Below are 27076 nucleotides of genomic sequence, written 5' to 3' on the forward strand. Positions count from 1 at the left end.
TTCTCTCTTCCTTCCTCTCTCTCTAAAAATCAGTTTTTTAAAAGGAACTTCTGTCTGTTTTCTCTTGTTAACCTGTCTTTGGTCAGTCTAATTTGCAGGGTCCCAGACAGAGAGAACCTAAGAGGGTAGAGGAAAAAAGTTTTTTGCATCCCTTACACCAGCAATCTCCACCTTTGTGAGGTTAAGTAAATCTCTTCCTTGTGTGCCCAGAATATTACATTCACATTTTATCCCTGCCATTCACAGCATTTTATAATTGTTTCTCCTTCACAGGACTATTACATTCTTCTTATTATTACCCACAGTACATTCTCTGAAATGCCTGTTGAATTTGTAAGTGGACATTAGGTGGAGGTGTTTTTTTGTTTTGTTTGTTTGTTTGTTTTACTGAGGTTCACTTCATAGCTTTTAAAGAAAGAAATACTGCTCTTTCAGGCATATCTTTAATACGCAAGCCATTTTCTAATATGGTCGAATAGCTTTCTTCCGTCTTCTTTTTCTTTCTTTCTCATTTTCTTGACCTACCAAAATATCAGTACATCAAAGAGCACAGTAATAGAAAGTTATATGTATAGGAAGAGGCACAGTCATTTAAAATCACTACATATTTCTGGTTTTCAAGAATAAAGGTGTACTTGTAGCATGCTTGTGTAATTAAATTCCAGATAAACAAGGACACTGCACTGTCCAGGTGTCATCACACAGCCTCCCTCGCAAAGTTGCACGTGTTGCTTCACACATGGGGAGCCATCTGCTCATGTGATCAGCACATGGGGTTTACGAGGAAAATTAATTACAGTAGTAAAGTATTATTTCAAACACATGTTTGTGTTGGAAAGGACTGGTCAACATGGCAGAAAGCATTCCAAATGTCAGATGGCACGCAGCGGCAATATGTGTGGGGCTCTTAACCACATCTGCGAGAACTCATAGGACATCATAAATGAGATTCAGGGGGCTCCCTGAAATTGTACGCAAAATTTCAGATATCTTATCTTTCTTTGAAGCTGATCCACAGCTTTATATCTCATGGGTAACATGTATTTGCGAGCTCTGTGACCACAGACAAACTTATAACCTCTCCGGGTTCACTGCTTAATTTGTAAAGCCACCTAATCTGTGTTCATTGCCTCACTTGTAAAATAAGAGCGTTGGCCTAGACCAGTGATGGCAAACCTTTTGAGCTCGGCGTGTCAGCATTCTGAAAAACCCTAACTTAACTCTGGTGCCGTGTCACATAGAGAATTTTTTTGATATTCGCAACCATAGTAAAACAAAGACTTATATTTTTGATATTTATTTTATATATCTAAATGCCATTTAACAAAGAAAAATCAACCAAAAAAAATGAGTGTCATAGGTTCGTCATCACTGGCCTAGACACTAGATCTCTAAGATGCTGAAGCTCTAAATTCTATATATTTTTAAAATCAGTCTACTTACAATGCACAATTCAGTAGCAGCAGATTATTTATGATATGCTAGGCACTGCATTAAACACTTCACATACTTTGCCTCATGTATTTAATCTTCATAAAACCCAAAGGGTTAGATGCTATATTTTCTATTATTTTTATTTTATAATATATTTATCATTATCATCATCACCGCCATCATTAGGACTATGCCTGCCAAGTTATAAGTTCTATAATGGCAAGAACTTTGGCTGTTTTGTTCCCTACTCTATATCTGATATGTATCATAGTGCATGGAACATAATAGATGCTCAATAACATGTCTGTTGACTAATGCACTGAAACAAATGCATAACTAGCAGCAATGCCCTGAATGGGACTGGGCCAAATAATATTATCATAGGATTTCATTTCACCTCACTTTCTTGTCTCCTCCTTCTCCCTTAATCCTTCTTCTGCTCCCTATTGCAAGAACCCACTTCCTCTTCATCCTGCCTACCCATTACTATTTTCTTCTACACATACCTATATATACACTTTGTTAAATTATCCTTTGCTCCAGGACTATATTAAATTTCCCTATGCCTATCTCATGAACTCTATTAAAGTTCTCATTATGTACTCAGGTTTTAGGAAAGCAATCTGATTAAATAACTGATACATTAAACTTACCCAATGAGACCCCCTAATCCATTAAAATGATCTCTGTCATTGATGAAATTTTAGAACACTTATAAAATTTTAAATAAGATCACTTATCTACCCTTGCCTATAAAATGCAGCAACAATGAGACATTTTCTGCTTCAACCAACACCCTTAAGCTTGGCGGCCTAGTGCAACAACATTTAGTTAGGAATGTTTGAGCATGCATTTGCCTCTCTTGCTCTGCTCTCCTGTCTGATCCTGGTTTTCTTTCTGCCTTAGATTTCATTTGATATCTTACTAATACTCTTTTAGTACCTGGCCTTAGCTGACTCTGGTTTTCGCTACCTAAAAAAGTTTGTCAGGTCTCAGCACTGAAAGACTTGAGAGACACTCAAAATAGGGATGGGCTGAGAGAAGCATAAGAAATCTCCTTTCTCACTGTTGACTGAGGCAGTGGTTAGGGACTGCTCTACCTCCCTCTCTTATGTTTGCTTTCTTCCAGCAGCCTAAGCCCTAAGAAATCAAAATACTTATTACTTTCAAAGGAAATAGATTTATTTTCTATCCCAGGGTCTTAGCATTTGCTGTGCTTTTGCTTAAAGCACTCTTCTCACATAGCTTCTCATGGGTGCCTCCTCCTAATTCAGGTCTCAACTCAAAGGCTACATGCGCAGGTCTTCCTTGACTCTCTAGCTGGACTGAGCCCCTTCCCAGTCATTCTCCATCACACTGCTCTCTTTTACCTTATTTCTGGCCTTTATCGAACTTCAAATAATTTGTTTGTATATAAACACTTACTACCCTAGAGGGTGTCCCCAAAAAAATGTATACACACTTTGAATAATTATAGAAGTGCTTATTAAAATACATTTCACATTCAAAATGTAATAGAATCAGCTGTTAAAGTGTGCATACATTTTTGGGGGACACCCTGCATTTACTTACATGTCTGTTGTCTTTTTCCTCCCACATGCAAGATCCTGAGGGCAGAAACTCTCTGTCTCCAGGGTTGTGGCTGGTCTACCTCACAGTAGGCACTTAAATAACAATATTGCAGCCCTTAAAGCTCCCAATCTCCCAATAATTGTGAAAGGAATAAACTGGGGTAGACAGATTCTGCTGTGAGGACCCCCAATTTGACTGTCCATGGCTCTATTACAGTCCTGGCTGGAGTGGCTGCAACACCAGTGGGTGCTCCATACACTCACCTAGGTTTTCCTGACGATGCAATTAAAGATGGAATCCTCACACACTTTATAGAGAAAAGTGGGTGGGGTCCTCCTTCATTCTCTAGCTGTCTTTCAAAACTCAAGGTAGGCAAATGAGGATGACTTGCCCACCATGATTTTGTTTCATCAACTGCTAAGTTTTAGGGAAACACAGAATCTTCAAAGGACATGGCCGGTAGCTCTATTGGTTAGAGGGCCGTGCCAAGGTTATGGGTTTGACCTCTGGTCAGGGCACATACAAGAAGCAACCAATGAATGCATAAATAAGTGGAACAACAAATTGATGTTCCCCTCTCTCGCTTTCAAATCAGTAATAATAATAAAAAAGAATCTGTAAAAGTTGTTATAATTGATGTATGATCTTATTCAACTCCTTGGTTCTAGTCCCCCTTTTTCTTCTTTTCTTCTCCATCTTCTTCTATTTTACATGATCATTTATGATGCAAAACCATGATTCATATAGAATTTTAATCTCAGTGGAAATCTAACTGCACCACTTGAAGTTAATTCAAACTGCATAGATACATAGTTAAGTAACCGGCCTGATAAAACCGTGTTTTCGTAAAAAATAAACTAGCTTGTTATTACAGAAAGAAAGTTTCTGAATAACTTTCAAATACCTTGATTTTTTACTTTTGAATTTTGAAAATATACCTTCTATTAAACATATACAACTTTTTGTGTTTGCTACAATGTACAATAAAATGTTTCTAAGTTGGATGGAGGAAGTGAATTATGGTCAGAGGTGTCTGTACATGTGCACAAGTACACACTAACCACTGGGCTTTGTGTATAGGTCCAGCAAGTTCACTGGTTGCCTGATACATTCATGACAATAGCAATGATAATAACAATAAGAGCAGCAGGTATTTGAGTAATTAATAACTTATCTAGGAATAGTGCCTTAAACGTTATGTAATTTAATCATCACATCTACTTAATCTTAGGTAATATTATCACCATTTTACAGATGAAAAATTGAGCCCTTAGCCGGAGAGCAACAGAACTGAAATTCATACTTATGCTGCTCATTTCTTGCACAACATCCTTTGGAGCCTTGTAATTGGACATCTTCCCAATAATCTACTTAATGGCCTCCATAAAAATATCAATCCATTCATAACACAAAACAACAGATTTGAGGTGGGAGAGCCTAATTTACTTAGATAATCACATCTTGCTAACAAGTGTTTGATAACATTAGCTTAATTATGGCCTCTGAAAATGTGTATTCTCTTCAATGGAGCGAGATCACAAAAGAAGACTGAACAGGTAAACAAGAAAATGAAATTAGGCAATCCTTATTATAAATCATATATTCTCGGAAAAGAGTCAATTCAACAAATGCACTATCTAGCCATAGATAAACAAGGCAATCTGTAAAATACCCACAGGGATGAGATACTTGTCCTAGCCTCAAATAATTCATTACCAATTACCTGGAAGAAAGATATATACACCATTTGTGATGGTAGATGTAGGATCATTATCACTATTATTTATTGAGCAAATTTATTATATCCTAGGTGCTGTGCTAAATATTTGTGATCATTTTAAAATCTCACACCAACTCCAATTATTATCCCCATTTTATAGATATAAAAGCAAAGGGTAAGAGATGTGTTTAATATCACACCATTAGTACCAAGAGAAACCCTATTCAGTCCAAAATGAGCTTTACAGCACAGCTCTGGTCCTATGTGGCTGTGGTACCTGCCTTGCCCCAGGAGAGACTGTGATAGGTGCTGTAAAAATGGTAGAGACTGAATCCTAAGCACATGAAACAAAATCTATATATATATGTAAAAGCCTAAGCAACTGGTTGACGGGTCACTATGATGCACACGGACCACCAGGGGGCAGACGTTCAATGCAGGAGCTGCCCCCTGGTGGTCAGTGTGCTCTCACAGTGGAGTGCTGCTCAGCCAGAAGCCGGGCTCCTAGTTGGTGAGCGCAGCTGCGGTGTCCAGAGCCTCTCCCACCTCTGCGGCCGTGCTACTGAGTGGTGGGGCTGCGCAGTAGGTGCAGCAGGGCTGGGATGAGCAGGAGCAGTGCAGTGCCCAAGCCCTGGCTGCTCCCAGGCTGCCGGCCACTTTGCACACTACTACAGCCCTCAGCAGAAACCGGCAGTCCGACATCCCCCGAGGGGTCCTGGATTGCGACAGGGTGCAGGCCAGGCTGAGGGACCCCACTAGTACACGGATCCATGTACCAGGTCTCTAGTTGTAATACAAGAATCATTCTCAACCAAAAATAAGTGATTTTGATATTATCTGTGTCTTCCTAGACTGAAAACTTAATGAAAAATTGACTAAAGACTGGACTTGATATTCCAAAAACATTATAAGCAAGGACCATGTAGATGTGACTTTTGTGTAAGAGGCCCTTGTGTACCTAAACGCCTATAACCTGCAGTGTCAGAAGTCCTTGCCCACGGACAGTCACTGAGGCTAGGAAGAGGCAAGAGTTTCCAATGCAGCTGATCTTGCCTGATCCAAATAGCCACTTGCCATTTTTCAAGAGCACTTGACTTCTGAAAAGCCATTCTAAGGTTCAATTTCCCTAGCACCTACCACTCCTTAAGCCTGCAGTTGCATAACAGCTGCCTCTAACCCCTAGACTTCTAGAGGTTTTATGGACCTTCAATACATTCTACAAGTCATTATTTACAGACTTAAAGAAGACCTGCCATTTTTAATCCCACTCTGTATTGTCAATTTACACTTGGCCCATTTTGTGTTTTAAGCCCAGACTCTATACATTTGAGTTAGTAAACTCTGCTTCATTGTCTCTCCAAGAAAATTTAAACAGGAACAAAATGATCTTCCCAATACATTGGCCAAGCCATAATTGACCTCTGTCCTTGCAGAGCAAGACTCAAATGAGTTTAATAATAAAAAAAAAAATCACATAGATCTGGAGTCTATGTACACACCTGAAGATTAAGCTCATTCTACCTCTTGGAATTCAGCCACTAAAGCGTGTGGACTCTAATTGATCATGTTTTGTGCCAGAAGCCTATCAGGAGTGGAAAGAGAGCCTGAGATTATACTCAATCAGTGCAGACCAAGTGTCCAGTAGAGAAATGCACAAAAATTTTATACTATCAACATATCTAAAAAACATAATTGAATGTAGCTACCGGTGGAGGTGAATGAGTGAGTGAGTGGAGTGATGCCGAATAGTTTTCATTCAAACCACAGAGACTGCACAAAATTCCACTGCACACTGGCTAGGAGATGAGTGATGAGCCTCCACCACACTGCAAAACTCCTCAAACAGGCGTACTCACCCTTCCCTAAAGTCATACTTGTACTTCCTTTTCTATAAAAAGATATTACTTCTCCTTAAAGACATTGTATTAGTGGTGGGGTGTTTCTAACTGATTTATGGACCATTCAACTTAGTCACAACCAAAACTTCATAAAAAGTATATTCACACTATTAGTGCTTGAAAATAAGGGGTTAGGGGAGGCCCTTCATTAAGCCTATCCACCACACGCCAAGCCAGTTTTTTCCATGAACAATTGAGAACACATGCGTCAATGAACACCTTAAAAGGCAAAGAGATGTAGAGACCAAAGGCTCACCCTTCAATTTTAATGCTGAGCAGCACTGCCTGAGTTTGCAATAATGTAAATCATGCTTGATGGATTATTTTCAAATTAAAACTGGAACAGTGTTACCACATGCTATTTCCTTCATTTACAATGTTCTGCTGTAGAATTCATTTAGTAGTCAATGATTCCCAATAATGCAAAACAAAAAAAACCCTTTAGTTTACAAAAAGCAAGATTTGTTTCTATTCTAAATTTAACTCATAAGAGGAAAATGCCGGAAGCCGGTCCATCCTTGCTGCTTGACACAGTCGCTGCAGGAAAGAAACATCTGCACAGCATATGTTTCAAGGGACCTGGCGTATATAGCATACTGTTCTTAATATGTTTGCTCCCCTTAGCGCTGTGTGTTTTAACCAAGGTCACCTCTCCTAGAAAGGTTGTTTCCCCAGGTAGGAATTTTTCCCTGAAGTCAGGGAGGGGATGCCTCTCCTAGAAAGGTTGTTTCCCCAGGTAGGAATTTTTCCCTGAAGTCAGGGAGGGGATGAAACTCCTTAACTAAGTGCCAGGCGGGTAGTTAATCACTACAAACAATCATGCTTAAGCTACATAATCTTTACTCCCTGGAATGGAGATAAGAAACGCCCTAACCTTTGTAATAGAAATTGACAGGATTAAAATCAACTGGTATAAATACGGATGTAACCAGACAATAAACAGCAGAACTTCTCTGGAGATCCAGACCAGAACTTGGCTGGAGATCCTGGCTAGAGATCCTGGCTAGGCTGCTGATCAACTGAACACTGTCCCCGTGTCCTTCCTTCTTCGCCGACTCCGTCTACGCCTTTGGGAACCCCTGGACCTGCTGGGGTTGGACCCCGGCAGGAAAACCCTACAAATTCATTCAATATATAGTACTGTGGTCTATTCTGCCATCTGCATTTTGAAAGGGGATGGAAACAAACTGAATGAGAGTGAAAAATGTTGCTGAGAGAACAAAAAACAATATATTATGCACAGTTAAAGGACTCAGGAATATTTAAGATAATATATAGGCAAAATTATTCTGCTGTCTCCTGGGCTTGACCTATCACACCCAGTACTTCTGTCTTAATATGCATCGTTCTCAGTGGTTACCCCTTAAAAAAAAATCTTCACCCAAGGATATGCTTATTGATTTTAGAGGGAGATAAAGGGAGACAGAGAAACATTGACGTGAAAGAGAAACATGTGCCCCGACCGAGGATTGAACCTGCAACCCTTCCATGTAAGGGATGACACTCCAACCAACTGAGCCATACTGACCAGGGCTGTTAATTGTTATATTTATCAAACTATAAGTTCCAAGAGGTCGATAACCTGTCTGTCCTTACCTTTGTATCTACTATATCTATGAGAGTGTATAACAACAAGCAGGAACTTTATATTGTTTTATGAATGACTGATTAACCGAAGAAGTGGCTGGGACTGTGTATGGCCCAACAAGTAGAACTAACTACAATGTCAATTTTGGTTTGATAAAACGTTAAACATTTTCTAACAGTCAGAACCACTTAAAGCTGGAAGTGACTACCGAGGTGTTTGAGTAGAGGAGATACCACAAATAAGCATGGGTGTAGTAGACAAGAATCCAACTCGTGGGTCCTGAATAGACCTCATGATCTTTAGGATGCTTGCTACCTCTGAGGCTGTATGATTAGAACACAGACCCTTCCCAAATTTGAGTGATAATTTACACTAAAGTCATTAGGGCCCTTTTATGTGATCAGAATACATAGACAACTTTCAAATCAAAGAGGCTCAACTCTCACCTTCTAGCTGGCTATACATTTATCTTGCATCAATTGAATCAAAGGTAAAATAGTATCTGCTTTACTAGAAACCATTTTACTTTTTCTATTCTCTATGGTGTGTGTGTGTGTGTGTGTGTGTGTGTGTGTGTGTGTGTTTAAAATGTTTGGGCCCAAGAGTTGACTTAATAGATCCAAAATGGTATTCTTTACTAAAAACAGCTTTACCATTTTGGCTATTGGTAGGAACAAAGTACACCAAAGGGAATTGATAAAATTCCTTCACCCTCATAGCACTGTGTTTAATCATAGAAAATGACCCCTATACTTGATGAAATCAGTGTCTTCTTTTAATCACAGCATGGCTAAGCTACTTACCACAACAGAATAATAAATCTTGAATCCAGGTTTAGCCACAAAGTAGTCATCTGACTTAAATGTTATTTTAATTTGGTTTGTTCTTGATGTTATCCTTGGAGGAACTTCCTTGTGTCCACACCATCGTCCTCTAATAATGGTACTGGTTTCAGATACATCTTCCACTTCCACAAAATCATATCTAGTATCAATTTCACAAAAAGAAACAAATTTTTATTAAAGTAGACTTTGAAACATCTGTGATTTCTTATTACCTACTAGATGGAATAAAAATTATAACCTACAGATATGTTAAAGTCAAAGCTAGTTTTTGGATTAAGTTTTCTAAATACAAACTTCCACAATCTGTTCTGAGAGAACCTTTATACACATTTAGCCATGACTGTTCTCAAATCATTAATAATCAAAACGGGCTATATTCTGAGCATCTGGCTTATAAGGTTTTCCTGGAAAAACTAATAACTATAATCTATCATCATATTTGGGAAGATGTTGCCTTAATTATATGGTCAAATATTTGCTATATAAAGATTTTCAGTCAAATCCCACTTTGAATTAATTAACCACACTCAGTACTTTCTTTAAAAAGGAACTAATCTGTAGCTGTACAACATACAGAACCAGCATTTCATTGCACAATAGAAATCACATTTTTCTTTTGGGACACTGTCTTATGAAAGGCTAATATAATAAAATATGACTTTTATCATAATGAAAATCATATGACTTGGGTAAGGATGTGTGCTAATCAATGCTGTAAATATCTGGGCTGGTCAACCCAGGGGGTGAATGAGCCTAAGACCATAGGTTCCTTTTTGGCGTTGGTCAGAGAAACATGGGGTGCCAGGATTGAACCTCTTTAGACATTCCATACAACCATTTGATTCTCGAGGTCCCTCCATTCCATCCCACCTTTCCCTCACATAATAGGACATCTTCAGTGACAGAGTTGACATCTTCTAAGGACCATTTATTCTATTTCCAGACACTCAACATCTTGGAACATTGTACTTGATGAGCTGTTTGCCTTTTGGTTCTGGGCATCAGTGTCTCACTCCTCCCCTCCACCTCTCCCCAAATGACTTCTCAATGCAAATGATTTACATTCACAGTGAACAGTGGCATTGAAGCTGGTGAGTAAGACCTAGGAAAATTCCTGGGCAAATGGACTGGGGAAACTGAGGCAGATAGTTAAATGGCTGGCAATTTACAGCCAGATAATAAATCAAGAGGTATTATCTTCCCTAACCAAAAACACTTAGGAGTAAATGGCTTCCATATTCCAGAACATGCAGGGGGCAGACTCACCTCAGTCCTGGTCCCCCTTGGGTGACATTCTTTGAAGGTGAAACTGACCAGATAATGACCCTAACCCAGTGGTTCCCAAACTTATTTGGCCTACCGCCCCCTCTCCAGAAAAAAAATATTACTCAGTGCCCCCTGGAAATTAATTTTTTAAAATTTTAATAGCAATTAAACAGAAAGATATATGTATTAATGTTTCTACCTTTTTCGTAAAATATAGTAAAGAAAGGTGTAAATTAGAAACACTGAAGTTTGAAATTATGAAACTATTTATTGAACTCCGAATAGAAAGGTATTACAAAAAAAGTTAAAACAAATGCACCTGTGGCCATCACCGCCCCCCCCCCCCATCGCTGTAGCGCCCTCCAGGGGGCGGTAGCGCCCACTTTGGGAATCACTGCCCTAATCCCTCTATGAGCTCATTTTGATGCATCAGCATATCAAAGGACACACCTAGGAGGCAGCTGAATATTCTATTGAGATCCTCCCCTGAGACCTCCCCTAAAATTCCTGCCTTTTGAAACAAATAAAAACCCTTAAGACAAAGGCCACAATGAGTGCTCTCCCTGGAGCACACCCGGGCCCCCCATCCCCATTCTTTCCTCAGGCATGTATCTTCGCTTTCTTTTTCTAAACTCTAAAGGTTCCCAGGAGACTTGCCACAAGAGGAGCAACAAGAAAGTGGCAGCTTGTCCCCGACTAACCCCTGAACCTGTCTCCAAAGGCTCTCCTTTTGCCTGGGTAACTTGTTTCCTGAGCCCATGCAGCCCAGCTGGCTCACTTCTTCTACCTCTCTGACTTTCCTTCTAAAAGGCCAAGGCAGCCATGCCTAGGCTCAACTCCTCCTCAGGTTCCCAAAGGGTCAAGGCAGCTCCACCTCGGCTCACTCCTGCTACTCTGATCTTGCCTCTTGTATCTTAAGCCCTTCCTTTGTTTCACTGTCCCCAGTTTAATAAACTTACTCTCAAAATCACCTGGACTCATATCATGAAATCTTTCCTGCATGAAGTTAAGAACCTACACATTCCATACTGTGCCAGGGTAGACCCCCATCAGTCCTGGTCCCTTTCCTGTGACAGCATAAACCTGTTAAATATATATATATATATATATATATATATAATTTGTCACAATTGCCAAAGGAATCAGCATGAGAAACAGCACATCTAAATATAAAGGAAATCTAATATGGCTTTACGGCCATACCCATGCACCTCAGAGCTCTTACTGGTTGGGCAGAATAGCCTAAGGAGGAGGCAAATACAACAGCATGCTGACTTAATTTTGTTGGCAGTGATTTATGAGAGCCGATGTCCTTTGCCTCAGTTACGTTATGAGCAGAATAAGAAGGTTTATATGATTTTCCCAGCTGGTTAACTCTTGGGCACTGTGTAAACTAGTTACTTAAATTTTATACGGTGCTTGGAAAGTGAGAAGAACTAGCAACGAATTATTTCAAGCAATAAAATAATACAGTGTAAACATCAAGGAGGCTTGGGACTAGAGGGTAGAAAACCAATTGCATTTCATTTTATATACAATATGTGGAAATCATATTTACTGCTCAAAGCAGGCGTTTACTGGAAACTTTGTTAAGATGGCAATAGGTCGTTCTTGTTTTTTGAGGACACATCAGCAGTGTAACATCTGCTCCGGATCTGATGTCAAGAGAGCACCACCATGTTTCTTAGGGAGCATTGAGGCGAGTCTCTGAACTGTGTCTTTCCCTTCTTCTCACCCCTGTCCACCTCTTATTCCTCTACTTCTCCATACATTTTGAGGAGCAATTAGATTTGATGGAGGGCCACAAAGCTAACCATTCTAGCTTTCTCTTCTTCTGTTTTAGAGGCCAGGATGCCAAAAGAGCTCACTCACTACCAGAATCAAAATCCCTGTTCAGTAATAGAAACCTGGCTTTCTCCTTCCGTGTTCCGTGTCATCACCTTTAATAATCTGTCAATAGTGGTGTGTGTGTGTGTGTGTGTGTGTGTGTGTGTGTGTGTGTTTCTCATAAACTGTTTTTATTTTTCCAGTGCAGAAAATTAGTTATTTATTTCAAGGTTGAAAAGAAACAAGATCTGCTCTAGTTTATCCTCCTTGTAACTACTGACTGGCCCTTCTGGCATGTATTTGAATCTGTTTTCGGACATATAGTACCCTCTATGGTCCTAAAAAGTCACAGTCACTGTTATTATTCTTGAAAAACATAGCAACATAATAAAAAACTGTCAGCATAATAAACATGCAACAAAGGACAGCCAAATTTGAGGCTCCCTCTTTTTATTATTCAAAGAAAAATAAACCTGCTGGAAGGATTTAGCAGCTCAGTAGTTCATTGGCAATGCAGAATAAGTGTGCACAGTTAAGTACAGAAAAGAGAAAAATCCTCCCTGAGTCTTATATATGCTAATTAAGTGAATACGATGCTGTGGAGCAGACAATTCAAAAAACAACAACAGCCAGGGCTTTGTCTGATAAATATTCCAAAAAGGGGAAATTATCAGCCATGATTTTATCCTCTAATGCCGACTCAGAAACTACAAGAAACAGACCATGAGGAGCGCACAGTCCCTGGGGTTGCCACCTCTTCCTTCTTACACACATCTGAGACCTTAAAACTATGATGTCAGGGTAAGGGCCTGACACCATAGGTCCTCGCCGTCACCCTCTCCCAGTGCTGCGGGAATCGTTACTGTGCAGAGGTTACATAGTCTGATTAGTTCCTGGAGCCAAGTAGGGTACACACTCCTTGAGCCCAAGGCTGACTTGGGCCAGAGCCACAAGCCTTGGCTGCAGGTGATGTAGAGTTATGGGATGCATCCATCTACTCACAGAGGCTGTTGTAGTAGCAGACTCCTGCCTTCTCTGGGGGCTGGGGCCATGCAGCCTGGCTCTGACAGGTGTGAAAGTGAGGCTACTAGCCCCCTCCACAGCACCGTCCATGCCCCAGTTTATTTTGTCCGTTAAAACTGACATGGGCTTTTTTTTTTAATTATTTTATTGCTTAAAGTATTACAAAGAGTATTATATATGTCTCCTTTTTTTTTCTCCCCTTGACCTTCCCCTAGCCTTCCATACCCCCCAGTGTCTTGTGTCCCTTGGTTATGCTTATATGCATGCATACAAGTCCTTTGGTTGATCTCTTACCCATCCCCCCTCCCCTCCCTGGCCTTCCCGCTATAGTTTGACATAAGGCTTTTTGAGAAAGAAGTGGTGCATTCTTGAGCAGGTCCAAAGAGCCCAAAAGGGGAGTTTGATGTGATGCTTTTCAATTCATCTTTTATTTTTCACCTTGAAAGAGTTCTGTAAACTGGACATTTTTCTCCACTTACCTACAGATATCATTTTCTGCTTCCTCTAATCCAAACTGATTGTCAAAGGCTAGCTGTATCCTTGTTTTCTCCTGGGAATGGAGCCGCCATGTCAGAAGCAGGTTCCTGGGGTAGCTGTTTGGGAAGCGGGGACTCTGCACGTGGCCATTGCCTGTCACCTGGATGGTTTCGTCTCTCCGGTACAAGTCTGTGAGGTGATTGCTCTCTGTTAGTAGTCACAACTTGTAGAAATTAGTATGTTGCTCCAATTACAGGAAAGCAAAAAAAGAACAGTTTAAAAAACATCGCATTTCAAAGCACTTCTTGATTTTGTTTAAAAACATAAGACCAAATGGTAGCCTTCTGGTGAAACAAACAACATAGACATTTCTCCTATAACCCCCCACTTCCCAAAATTCCTCTCCAATATAGACTTGACGACAAATGCTTTGTATTTGAGGGGCTCTCTTAATATCATATTTGACAAGGAAAAATTAATGATTATCCCAGTACTCAGGTTCATTTTGATTGTAGTTAAAACAAGCAAATAATTTCAACTAGTTCATTCTTCCTCTTTTTTATGTTTTTAATTTAAATTCTTTATTGTTTAAAGTATTACATATGTCTCCTTCCCTCCCCCCCCCCCATTGACCTCTCCCCATCCACTCCCACCCCTCAGCACAATCCTTCCTCTTTTTAATGTAATACAAATAAAATTATTATTTTTTAAACAGGGGCAGTGTACTGGTATACCTTCATTGACTAGCATAGGAGGTAGACACTCAATAAATAATGCTGTATAAATGAACCCGTGAGTGAAAAACACATTTTAAAGATCTAATAATGTTTAATGACCCTCATTTTACATTCAAGTGACATTTGTCTGTGGTTTCTCCATCATAAAAATCATATATTTTTTTGTGTTAGTTTTTCATGGCTTAAATAGATCCAATTCATCTTCTATTTTCTGTGTGTTGTTTGTTTAATAGCATTTTTGTTTGGTCTTTGTCCTGAGTTCCTGAAAGGGAACTTCTAAACCCTTAGAATTTTGCAAGTAATAGAAGTGTTCTTTTTCATGGTACTCCCCTGGGACCACATTATGCTAATGAGTTGATATACTTGGAACCCCTAAGTAGTTTCAGGAGGGGTGTTGGCCTCAACAGAAAGACCAACATGAGCTCTGAGCCTGGATATCAGCCTGAAGCGAAGGAGCATTGGGGAGTGAGTTTAATCACATTGCTTGTGATTCAATCAATCCTGCCTACAGAATGAAGCCCCAGAAAGATTCCGGTCCCTGGGGCTTGGGTAAGCATCTTGGTTGGTGATGCACATTGATGTGCTGGGAAGGTGATCTGTCCTGAGGAACAAAAGCCTCATGCTTGGGACCCTCCCAGACTTGCTTGCCATATGTGCCTCTTTACTTGGCTGGTTCTGATTTGTACATTTTGTAGTAAAATTGTAATTTTAACTACGGTACTTTCTTAAATTCAAAGAGTTGTTCTAGTGTGAATAAAAAAAGAGGGGATTCTATGGAAATTGACCTCACAGGGTGACATGATAATAGATTCTTAACTGGGCAGGCCATGGTGGGTAGTCAGGCCCCAGGCATATAACTTTTTAGTCCGAAGTTTATATTTGCCTTAAGCAAGGCCTGTCCATTGTTTCTGCGTATCTAGGTTAACACACTTTTGAAATAAACCATAACCAGCTGCAAAAAGCACATAATCCTGTTAACCATTCTATAATCTGTAATTCACCACCCCTTCTTGCTTTCCCCCAACTCCATAGAGTCTTCCTTAAATTCCTCCCTTAATTTCAAATGCATAAAAGAAGCTGCAAAACTGTTATTCTCCGGAACATCTGAGAGCTTGCTCCCCAGCATGTGTCTTCAGTTTGGCTCAAATAAACTCTTATAAAAATTACCCACAGGCTCTAGCAGGTGTGGCCCAGAGAGGCCACAGGTTAGATTCCCTGTCAGGGCACACGCCAGGGCTGTGGGATTGATTCCCAGTAGGGGGTGTGTAGGAGGCAGCCCACAGAGATAGATGTTTCTCTCTCCCTCTCCCTTCCTATTTCTCTATTATCAATCAAAACATTATTAAGACGTTATCTACAGGTTTGGACTTCTTACATCACCACTAGCAAATTCTCAAACCTGAGGGGCTGTGGGAAAGGCTGAATTTGTAGCCAGCTGGTCGGAAGTGTGGGTAGCCTGGGGACCACCAAACTTGCAGCTGGTGTCTGAAGTGCAGTCTTGCAGGAACTGTGCCCTTAATCTGTGAAACCCGACCTAACTCTAGGTAGCTTGCATCAGAATTACATTGCACAGTGGATCCATTTTTCATTTTTCCCAGTATCCAGAGTTCTTTGCGCTTTAGATTTCGACATTTTAGGCCCCTCTATAAGCAGACTCCAGCCACAGCCTATTTCTGTTTCTCCGCAGAGAGTTCACTTGGGGGCCTGTAATTCAGTGAGCCTGGTCAGGAAGGTCTAAAGTGCTGGCGGAAACCACTCAGAGGTTGGGCTGCTGAGGGTAGCTCTTAAAGTTTCCAAAATAAGAGAAGGCATGTGAACAATGAGTCAGCACGCGGAATGTAGTCTTCTCTCCCCTTTACAAATATTCCTGTGCATATGGGAATTTCCACTTCACTTTCTTTACTCATGCTGTTTGTAGTGTTGCACTTGCCCAGTTAAACTTTGTGTGGGAAAGAGAGTTCTAGGAAGAGTGAGGTGGCTAACGGAAGTCGACACTCCTGTCTGCAGACTAGGGCACTGGCTCCGCTGGCACCACCTCCAGGGAGCTCAGTTAAAGTTAAAGGAAGCCTACAGGGCCAGAAATAGTTTCGCCAGCTGACCTGTTACTCTTCGCTTCCTTTGACCTTATGCTGAAAATGTAGTCATGAAAAGTATTTGTCTGCTGTAAGTGGGTGAAGACTGTTTGCTAGGGAGTAGGGAGACAGGTGTGAGCTTTCAACGAGCCCGTCAACAATCATTTATTAAGCACAAACTCTAATCAGTGCATTGCGATATTTTCAATCCTTCTATCTCTTGATTATTACTTTCACACTTTTGCCGTATTTTCTTATCTTCAGTACTATTATTTAGTTATAATTTCTCTAAATTAATATTTCTAATCAAAAGCAAATCTAATCTAGATAAAACTTTATATCAACAATGTAAATAGCAACGGATACCATGTGCCATGAATAGAAGGTAACCACAAATCTGAGTTTTTAAATAACCCATCTCAGGTGTTCAGATTCCTCATTTGCAAAATAAGAAGATTGAGTAGCATATTTTCTCTTTGGTCTCTTTCAGGGGTAATATTCAGTGTTTTGTTTTGTTTTTTTGTTTGTTTCTTTGTTGTTGTTTTTTTACATTTATGTAATTTTATATTTTTACTGTTCCAGAGACTATGTTAGATTCAAATATAATTTAAGAATGTTTAGAGAGCAGTTGTCTTTGAAGACCTGAAAAGCAAAGTTGACACATACTTATCAGAGCAGGGGGAGCTATAGGGCTAGCATGGTGATTACAACGGTTCATATTGGGGGGTTGGGGGTGGAAACATACTTTAAGGGCAAACTCCAGAAAGATTTGAAAGACAAATGTACCTGCACTTTATAGAGGTGGGAACAGGAAAGTTCTGGAAAGGGTAAAAGGCTAGTGGATGGGAAGGTTATCAGCCTGTCGGTGCTGTGGAAAATGACCTGTGGGACAGCACCTGGAAGCAGAGCATCTGAAGGCAAGCACCTGCCGTGGGACCATCTCCTAGGAAGCACAGCAGTCCCCCTGATCTGCAGGGGACACAGCACCCCCAGCAGATGCCCGAAACAGAGGATAGTCCACAAATCTGTATATACTCTGTGTTTTCCTATACACACACACCTATGGTAATGTTTAATTTATAAATAGGCACAGTAAGAGATGAACAATAACTACTAATAAAACAAAATAATTGTAACAATACACCCTAATAAAAGTTATGTGCCCTGGTCAGTGTGGCTCAGTAGTTGAGCATCAACCTATGAACCCGTATTCAATTCCCCATGAGGGCACATGCCTGGGTTTCAGGGTGTGCAGGAGGCAGCCGATCAATGATTTTCTCTCTCTCGCGCTCTCTCTCTCTCTCAAATCAATTCAAATATATTAAAATAAAGTTATGTGAATGTGGTCACTGGTTTCAGAGGATCCCTTGCTAAAGTCTTCTTGTAGACTCATTGCTTTCTGGTGCACCACACTGCCATCAATCAGAACATATCTTCCACCCATAAATTTAATGCCTTCTCTATCTTAAGTACTTGTCACATACTGTGGCCATAACTTTTACAGTTTAGGGTACACTAGCAAAATTAGCACAAATTTATTTTTCCTTCTTATAGTTTCACAGATAAGATTGGTTCTTACTGTAGACCTTAGCAACCTCAGGATACAACTTCTTTCCTTATTAACTCACTTAAAGAAAGAACCTTGTGTCTTCTCTTTGGCATATCTGAATTGCCAGCATCACCACTCTTGCACTCTGGGGTCATCATTAAGTAAAATAAGGGTGACTTGAGCAACAGCACTGTGATACTCACAGTTGATCTAATAACCAAGAAGGCTGCTCCCTGACTATGGGTGGGGAGGATCTACTGTGCGGAGAACTTGACAAAGGGATGAGTCACATCCTGGGTGGGATGATGTGGGAGTCTTGAAACTTCATCACACTCCTCAGGATGGTGTGCAATGTAAAACATGAATTGTATATTTCTGGAATTAATATTTTGGGACCCTAGTTGACCTTGGTTAACTGAAGCTGTAGAAAGTGAAATCCTGGACGGGGGAAACTGTGTATTTGCTGAAGAACAAGGTTCTGACCTAGAATGGCAGGTAGCAGTAAGTCCAGATCAGAAAAAATAAAAATAAAAAAATCAAGAGACAGAAGCAACATGCTAATGCAAAGGCCTACACCCAGCATGGTAACCCTAACACACAGCAGAATGGGTAGGGTGAACATTTTTGAAGAAATGGAAGTCTGGTTTCAGTGTGGCAGTGAGAAATTCAAGTGGAAGCTTTAGCAGGCTTCTGGGACTATAACGCTGGACTTAATGTGGGAGAATAGAACAGATGAGGTCTCTGCTTAGAGAGGAAAGGGGAAGCCTTTGGGGCGGGGGGTCCCGAGGAAGTGTCTGCAGAAAGGAGGCTAAGGCGTGGGCGCTGGCACACATGTCGAAGTGGGGGTGGGGAACCGGGGTCAGACGACAAAAGAATTGCCTGGAAAATCAGAGAAGCAATGTCTGGGAGGCAGGCAGGGGACCCACAGCAGTGCCATGTCTATGTCAAGTTGCCCAGAAAGAGGCCATTTCAAGGACAGAGAGGTCAATGGTATCAACACACAGAAGACCACAGAGCTTGTCAATGACAAAGTGAGTATCCTTCATATGTGCTGGCATAGAGATTTCTGCCAGTAGAAAAGGGGCTTCTTTTTTTCTAGAACATTATGAAAGACTAGACTATCGTAAGAGTACTAACTCTGCTTTTAAATGAAACACCAATTATATTTTTAAGAAAGCTGTAGTTTTATTAAGAAAAACTTGTTTCCAGTTTTATGAAGTTACCACAGACCTATATTGCAGTATATTGAACTTGAGGCCAAAAAAATTTTAAAAAAATCTAATTTCTGATTTATTTTCCCTTCAAAACAGAACACTCCCAAAATCTACATATATACAAGCTAGAGATCAACAGTAAACACTTTTATAGTGCTTATGTTGTGAAAGGCATTTTTCTAAGCACTTTGCATATTTCAGTTACAGCATCTAAACTCTATTAAACATGACCGTGTGTGTGTGTGTGTGTCTGTGTGTGTGTGTGTGTGAGAGAGAGAGAGAGAGAGAGAAAGAGAGAGAGAGACCATATATACTTCAGATCTCAGAGGGGAGGGGCATGAGAGGGACTGGGAGAGATTAACTAAAGAAGTTACATATATCTATGGGTAGCCCACGGACACAGAGAATAGTGTGGTGAAGAGCTGTGGTGGGGCAGGGCTGGGTGGAGGGGGACCAAGCGGGGAAAGATAGGGGACACCTGTAATACTGTCAACAATAAAATAAACAAACAAATAAATAAACTTGCTGAGTTTATTATCACCATTTGACAGATGAAGAGCCTGAGGCAGAGAGATGTCAAGTAGTTTACTCACGGTCATAGCGTTAGTGAAGTGTGGAGTCAGAATACAAATCCAGGCAATTGGTCCCAGAGCTGATGCTCTGAACTACTATATATATAGAAGGTGTTCGTCCTTCTTAGTCTGAAATTTGCTAGAGACTTTTAGATTCTTTGCTCTCTGTAATCCACTTCAACTTTTGAGTCACATTGTTTAAATATAATTGATAACTTCATGTCAACTTAGTGCTACTCTTAGCTGGAGGGTTATAACGAAATATAGAAACACAGAGAAATCTACAAATTAAACCTGAGATCACTACCAAGTATTATACACAAAGTTTCATTTCTGAATGAAGGTATTTACTCTGGTGTTCCAATAATAGCAAACATTTATGGAGCAATTATTATGTGCCAGGCGCACCATAAAAAGTTTAAATACCTTACTTTATTTAATCCTCACAACAACCCATGTGATCCATAATATCCGAATTTTACAAAGGAATCTCCAGCAGTTTAAGAAACTTGTGACCTCAGGGCACAAAGCTAGTAGTAGAATCAAACAGATCCAGAGACATAGAAGCATGGAACAGACTGAGGAATCTCAGAGGGAAGGCGGGGAGAAAGAGGGTGGGAGGATGGAGGGGAAGGGGTCAATCAAAGAACTTGTATGCATGTATGCATAACCCGGTGGACACCCGCAATAGGGTGGTGAAGGCCTGTGGCAGGGGGTGGGGCAGGCTAGAAGAGGTCAAAGGGGGAAAAAGGGGGACATATATAATATTTTCAACAATAAAGTCTTTTAAAAAATTAATAAATATATTAGGGATAATATTTTAAATTAAAGCAGGGAGAAAAAAAAAGATTTGACCCTAGGAAGTTTATCTTCAGAACACACACTTTTTTTTTTAATCCTCACCCAAGAATATTTTTCCATTGTTTTTTTAGAGAGAGTGGAAGAGTGAGGGAAAGACAGAGAGAAATATCCATGTGAGAGAAACACTTCAATTGGTTGCCTTCTGCAAGCACCCTGACCAGGGCCCGGACCAGGGAGGAGCCTGCAATTGAGGTATGTGCCCTTCACTGGAATCAAGCCAGGACCCTTTGGTCTGCAGACTAACGCTCTGTCCACTGAGCCAAGCTGGCTAGGGCCAGAAAGTACACTTCTAAACAGAGCACTGTACTATCTGTATAACTACAAAAACACGATATATATCATTTTTCATAGAGTTTCTATGTTTACATGGCAAAAATGTAAGTTATTTTGCATTTTAATACAGAAGGAGGTTTGTATCCTCAAAAACTGAGTTGTTCATTTGATTTTTTTTTATTTAAAAAAACAATTAAAATGAAAAAAAAAGTCAAGATGCTATATCTATCTATCCTGTCTCCAACATTTAAGCAAACTAAGCTCACCCAGCAGAATATTCCAGGAGCTCATGAAGAGCCACCGCCAGCACTGTCACTTGTCTCTGGAATTCATCTAGAACCACCCTTCTCAAAATGTGGTCCCCAGACCAGCATCCTTAGCATCACCTGGGAGCTCGTTAGAAATGCAAATTTTCAGGCTCTACCAAGACCTATAGAAGCAAGGATGCTACAGGTGGAGTCCAGAGCTACTTGTTTTATTAGCCTGCCAGGTGCTTGCGACGCTCCCTAAAGTTTGAGATTCACTGACCATGTCATACTTTCTACTATTTTGCTTCTTATTCTAGACTTCCCCAGTTCCTCCACCCCTATGCTTTGAACGTGTAACTCATGTGGATTTTCAACCTTAACTCATATATATATATATATATATATATATATATATATATATATATATATATATATATATATATATTATTGATTTTTTACAGAGAGGAAGGGAGAGAGATAGAGAGCTAGAAACATCGATGAGAGAGAAACATCAATCAGCTGCCTCCTGCACATCCCCCACTGGGGATATGCCCGCAACCCAGGTACATGCCCTTGACTGGAATCGAACCTGGGACCTTTCAGTCCGCAGGCCGACGCTCTATCCACTGAGCCAAACCGGTTTCGGCTCAACCTTAACTCTTAACTGATGGCTTGTCATGGGTTCGCTCTCCTTTCTTTGACCTTAGACCCTCTTCCAAAACTTCAATTCTGGTAAACAATGACCTAGGGTCAGAGGCCAGCAACCTCGGCGCCTTTGACACTGGACACTTGGCTCTCACCCCTTAGCTAGCTTTCCCCATTTCACAGAAAAGTCATAGAAAGTATATTTAAGGAGAAATGAAATTACACAGACAGGTGATATTTTTATTTCTTCTCAAGTTACAACATAAGATGCAAAGGGCAGATACTGAGTTGCTGACATAAAGATTAAACTATTTCATCCAAGACTCTATAGGAACAAGCAATGATATACTTGCACCTGTGCCACCTCACACAAATTCAGTGGAACAGTGAAGGCGTACTCTTCTGCACCACTGTCACCATGGGATATCCAGGAGCCGACTTAGTCACAAGCCCTGTATTCTGTAGCTTCAGGCTCAAAGCAAAGAATGGTCATTGAGTCAGGAAATTCCCAACTTGCAAAGGGATTTATGACAAAATTTCACTTGTAAGATGGCTGTTCTCTGATCATGCAATATATCACAGTGTGGATGGAAATGAACTTCACAGGGTGATCTGATCATATGTTCTAATTAATTTTTAGAGGGAGAGGAAGAAAAGAGTGTGAGAGAGAAACATTGATGTGAGAGTGGAATATGAATGGGCTGCTTCCTGCATGCCCTCTCCCTGGGATCCAGCCAGCAACCAGGGCGTTTTTTCCTCACTGGGAATTGAACCTGCAAACGTTTGGTTTATCGGACCACACCCAACCAACTGAGCGATACTGGCCAGGGCAGGCCTATAACTTCTTTAGTGAAAAGTTTAGTGAAAGGTTTTAAGTCAACCCTGTCCTTTGTTCTTGTGCATGTAAGTTAAGACGCCTTTGAAATACCATAAGTAATTCCCCTCCAAGTGGGTGTTAGCACTCAAGAGAGCACCTAATCCTGTTAACTACCTTGAAATCCAGTCTCTGCCTAGCTTTCTGCATTTTTTCCCTTACATCCCTTCTTTAAACTGCATAAAACAATCTGCAAAACTGTTATTCTGCGGAGCATTTGAGACCGTGCACCCTGGCATATGTTGTCAGTTTGGATCAAATAAACTCTAATAGAAATTGTCTAGAGATTTTGACCTTTCTGACATTGACAATAGAAACAATGTTTACCCAGAAGGTAGTTGAATGATATATAAACCCTTCTCACTTCAGCTGCAAAACAGCAACCACAATGCGACCACTTACTTTTTTAGGGTGCAGTATATTTCAGAAGCATCCATTTTTGTAAGTCTATCAGAAATATAAGTTGACAAAAAAGTAGGTAGTAAATATCATTGCTTTCATTCTGTCTTTTCTTTTAAGTTAAACCTTGTTTTGTTACTTTAACAGGTAATGAAATCAACACAGAGAAGTTAAAGTGCTTATTTTAGGTCAAGAGAAAGAAAGGCTGGTACATGTCGGAGTGGAATCTTGAATTCAGCTCCGTCCTGTTCTAGTCCTGGTGATTTTCTCACTAAAGGAGACAGCAGCCTTAGACACACCATGTCAGCTTTCCGGCTTCTGCTTCGGGTAATGTGACATTTATGCTCTTTTCAGGTTCAAATGACATAACACCTCCACAATTTTCTTTTCAGGGGATACCATTGCCATATCTGGACGGTGACTAACAGACACCAGTGAGGCAACGATAGGACATGGGATCTGAAATCCACAGTCTTCAATGAGCTATCTAACACTGATATTATATATGGTTGTATGCTATTACCTAAAATAAGAATGCTAAAATAAGACTTTAGCAAATGTTCAACACATACTATTTAGTAAACTATTACTTCTTGTCAACCATAAAAGTGTCCTGGGCACATAATGGCACATCAATTTGAACACATTACAGAGCAATTCAAATCAATCCTTTGGTGTAGAAACAGTATATTCTATCTTTTGCTCTTTTTAAATCTAAGTAGAGGTTTCTTTCTGAGAGGCTGGTTAGGTATAAGAGAGAAAAACTGATGATTTTCAGAGTGCTTTAAAATTTTTTTGAAAGTTTAATAGGAAAGAAAAAAAAGAAAAGAAAAGAAAGAAAATCACATGCAGAATATTAAATTCCTTGAGGGAAAGAACCAGTCTTGCTCCCTAACCTGACCCCAGTGCCTTGCGCCAGTCTGGGCATATGGAGACACTCAAAATACTCAGCAGTCCCACTTACCAGTTCCAAGGCCCACAGTGGATGCCTGAAACCAGATAGTACTAACCCCTATACATACTATCTGTTTTCCTATACCTGCATATGTATAGGAACTAGTCTCATATCTGTTGAGCAAATGTATGAAACCAGGTGATTGACTAGATCTCACAGTTTCTCATCCTATCCAATTATCTAATTTGGAATATAGCAAGCTCAGCAAGAATATCAAGAGTCAGGTCTGTGCCTTGCCTAATGTATTACTGCTGCTCCTCCTCCTCCTCCTCCTCCTCCTCCTACTACTACTACTACTAACTACTAAACTTGGGTAAACTTTGCACCCTGCCTCAACCAATAACAACATGGCATAGAAACATGTCCTTGGTCACAATACAGCACCTTTATTGGTGAGAAGTAGTATGGTGTATTATTGAAGAGGGAAAAAGAAACAAAGGGAGAGATAGAGAATATGAAAGAGAGAAGGGCAGGGTGTCCCTAAGTTTAAAATGAAGAGGTCATTTTGTAGAAGAGACCCTAAAATAAGAATCAGGATTAAAGTAAATGTAATTAGGTAACTTTCCACAAATTATCTCCTAACTTGAAAGGCACAGGGTTGGAGTCTCCACGGGTGAGCTGCTAAAGGTAAAAATTAGACTCTGTGAACATAGTTCGTTTGAAAATCAGCCTGAAGGTATTTTTGACATCTTTCCCCTCAGTGTTTCCTAAGGCATTGCAGCTGACATCCATGCACTCATCCTCCCGGACTGCTGATGGGACAATCATCATCAAGAATTTAGGTCTGGCACCTGGGACGTGTTCCCAGTGGGAACTGGTCTTCCAAAAGCCCGTGTCAGCTTCTAAACAGCCAGCTATGCTCCCTCAGCTGGCTTTTAAGCAACTCGAGAGCAAAGCTGATTTTTATTTAAAATTCTCCATCAGACTTTTCTCAGAACTCAGCAGTAGAGAAAGCCTTTCTGTTTATGAAAATTTGGGAAGAGGGATTTGGTAGACAGTTATATATCTTTTAAAAAAAAAAAAAAAAAACCTACAGCTTCTTTTGGTACAAACCGATGTGTTAATGTTTCACAAGCAACCTTTTTCATAATAACAATTTGGAGACAATGTTTTAAAGAGTAATCACTTGATAATTCCCTGAGCTCAAATTATTTTTCTTTAAGATTCTGAGTCCATCAAAAAGGGGGAGGGGGAAGTACTATAAAGTCTTTTTGACAACTTGCCAGAAATAGTCATCAGGAGTGTAGTAATTGTCCAAAGTACCACATCATAGGTATTATTCCAGGCTTCACTATAACTTTTAATGTGCAAGAGTTTGTTTCATATTGCACAACACTGAGAAATCATAGTCTTTCCTTCGAAACAGCTTTTATTTTATATATAGATTACAGAAGTGATATAAAATTATATTAAAATGGAAATCATTTTTGAAAATTAAAATCAGTGAAAATAAAGATTGCCCTAAAATAGTCACACTGTAATTTATATTAGTTAATTCTCTGCTAAATACCTTTCCTTATATTGTAGATTTTGTGCTATGATGTTTACCTGTAAAGGATGTGAAAAAATGAAACAATGGCATTGTAAACTGTTGCAAATGGAGGTAGGTGATGTTGAATGGCATGACTGAAAGTGTTATAAAATCAAAGGCTGCTGAAGAGAGGGATCTTTTCAATACGAACTTAACATCCACGAAACAGAACAACCATAATGACAAAAATATCTGCTTAGACCACTCCCAACTTATCTCAGAGATATAGAATGATAATCAGCAAAATAAAAAGAAAAGTAATAGCCAGGAAGAACTACAGTTAGCAGAAAACATTTATTATAGAAAAACCAATCCTATATAATAAAAAGGCTAATATGCAAATAGACTGAATGGCAGAACAACTGAACAACTGCACAATCGGTTGCTATGATGTGTGCTGACCACCAGGGGCACACGCAACACATGGCGGGCATTGGCAGCAGGTAGCAGAGTGCGGAATATGGCGGGCGTCTGCTGCAGCAGGATGGTGGAGCAGGTGAGCTGGGCGCCAGGCCAAGGTGGGGCTGTTCACCGTCATCGGGGCGAGCCTCTGGTGGTTACTGAAAACTCTTTGCTCCTGCACACCATGGTTCCTCCCGGCACTCGTAACCGCTGCCAGCGCCCAGTGCCAGCCCCATTCGCTCAGCGTCATCAGCCGGTGTGAGTGGCAGCTGCTGGCCCCGATCGTCCCACAGATGCTTCTCCACCCCCCTTCTACTCCTCAGGAGGGATAGGGGCTGGCAGCCACTTTTTGCAACCACTGATGGCATCAGAGCCACTGCTTTCACATATTGCCGGCACCGGCCCTGCTCACACCCGCTGCTGGTGCCGGTGCCAGTCCTGATTGCTAGGTGCCATCAGCAGGTGAGAGCAGCGGCTGCCAGCCCTGATTGCCCCTGAGGGCTTCTCCACCTCCCCCTGGGCTCCTGAGGGGCAATCAGGGCAGCAGCCTCTGCTCACACCCACTGACGGTGCCAGCCCCACTCATACCCACTACTGGTGCCGGCCCCAATCGCTCTGTGCCATCAGTGGGTATGAGTGGGGCTGGCGCCTTCAGCACATGGGAGTGGCAGCAGTGGGAGTGGGGTTGCTGGCAGACAGGGGGCCAGGAGGCCACAGTGGAGGGGCCGGGCGGGGGTGTAAAGGATGTGCTGAGACCCACCCCTGTGCCTACTGCAGCCTCGCAGGCCACAGGTCCTTTCAAGGTGCACCAATTCATGCACTGGGCCCCTCGTATTCTTACAAACATCATCTTGGAAGACTAAAGTGTGACAGAGAGTGAGAGTTTTCTGAAATTATTTAATAGGTTAAGTTTTAGGAGGCAGTAATAAATCCAAAAAGGCTGACATGAGATTGAACAGTGTGGAACAGAGAAGATGATCTTGAAATATCCTAATGATTAAAAACTTGATTCAGCCCTGGCTGGTGTGGCTCAGCTGGTTGGGTGTCATCCTGGGCACATGCCCGGGTTGTGGGCTCCATCCCAGGGAGGGGAT

General features: G+C 40.8%; 1 protein-coding gene across 2 annotated transcripts in view; it reads right to left on the minus strand.

Annotated features, from left to right (window-relative positions):
- PDGFD (platelet derived growth factor D) overlaps positions 1-27076 on the minus strand; it is a 222435-nt gene that overhangs the window by 64545 nt on the left and 130814 nt on the right. Inside the window, exons 2-3 of one of the 2 annotated variants that reach the window (XM_059707926.1) lie at positions 13653-13839; positions 9016-9196 (exon numbers count right to left, since the gene is read on the minus strand). In XM_059707926.1, coding sequence (XP_059563909.1) covers positions 9016-9196; positions 13653-13839 — 368 coding nt within the window. Of the gene's footprint in view, positions 1-9015; positions 9197-13652; positions 13858-27076 lie in introns of both variants that reach the window. The other variant, XM_059707925.1, reaches the window with a different exon arrangement.

Source organism: Myotis daubentonii, chromosome 9, assembly GCF_963259705.1.
Source record: "Myotis daubentonii chromosome 9, mMyoDau2.1, whole genome shotgun sequence".
Classification (NCBI taxonomy): domain Eukaryota; kingdom Metazoa; phylum Chordata; class Mammalia; order Chiroptera; family Vespertilionidae; genus Myotis; species Myotis daubentonii.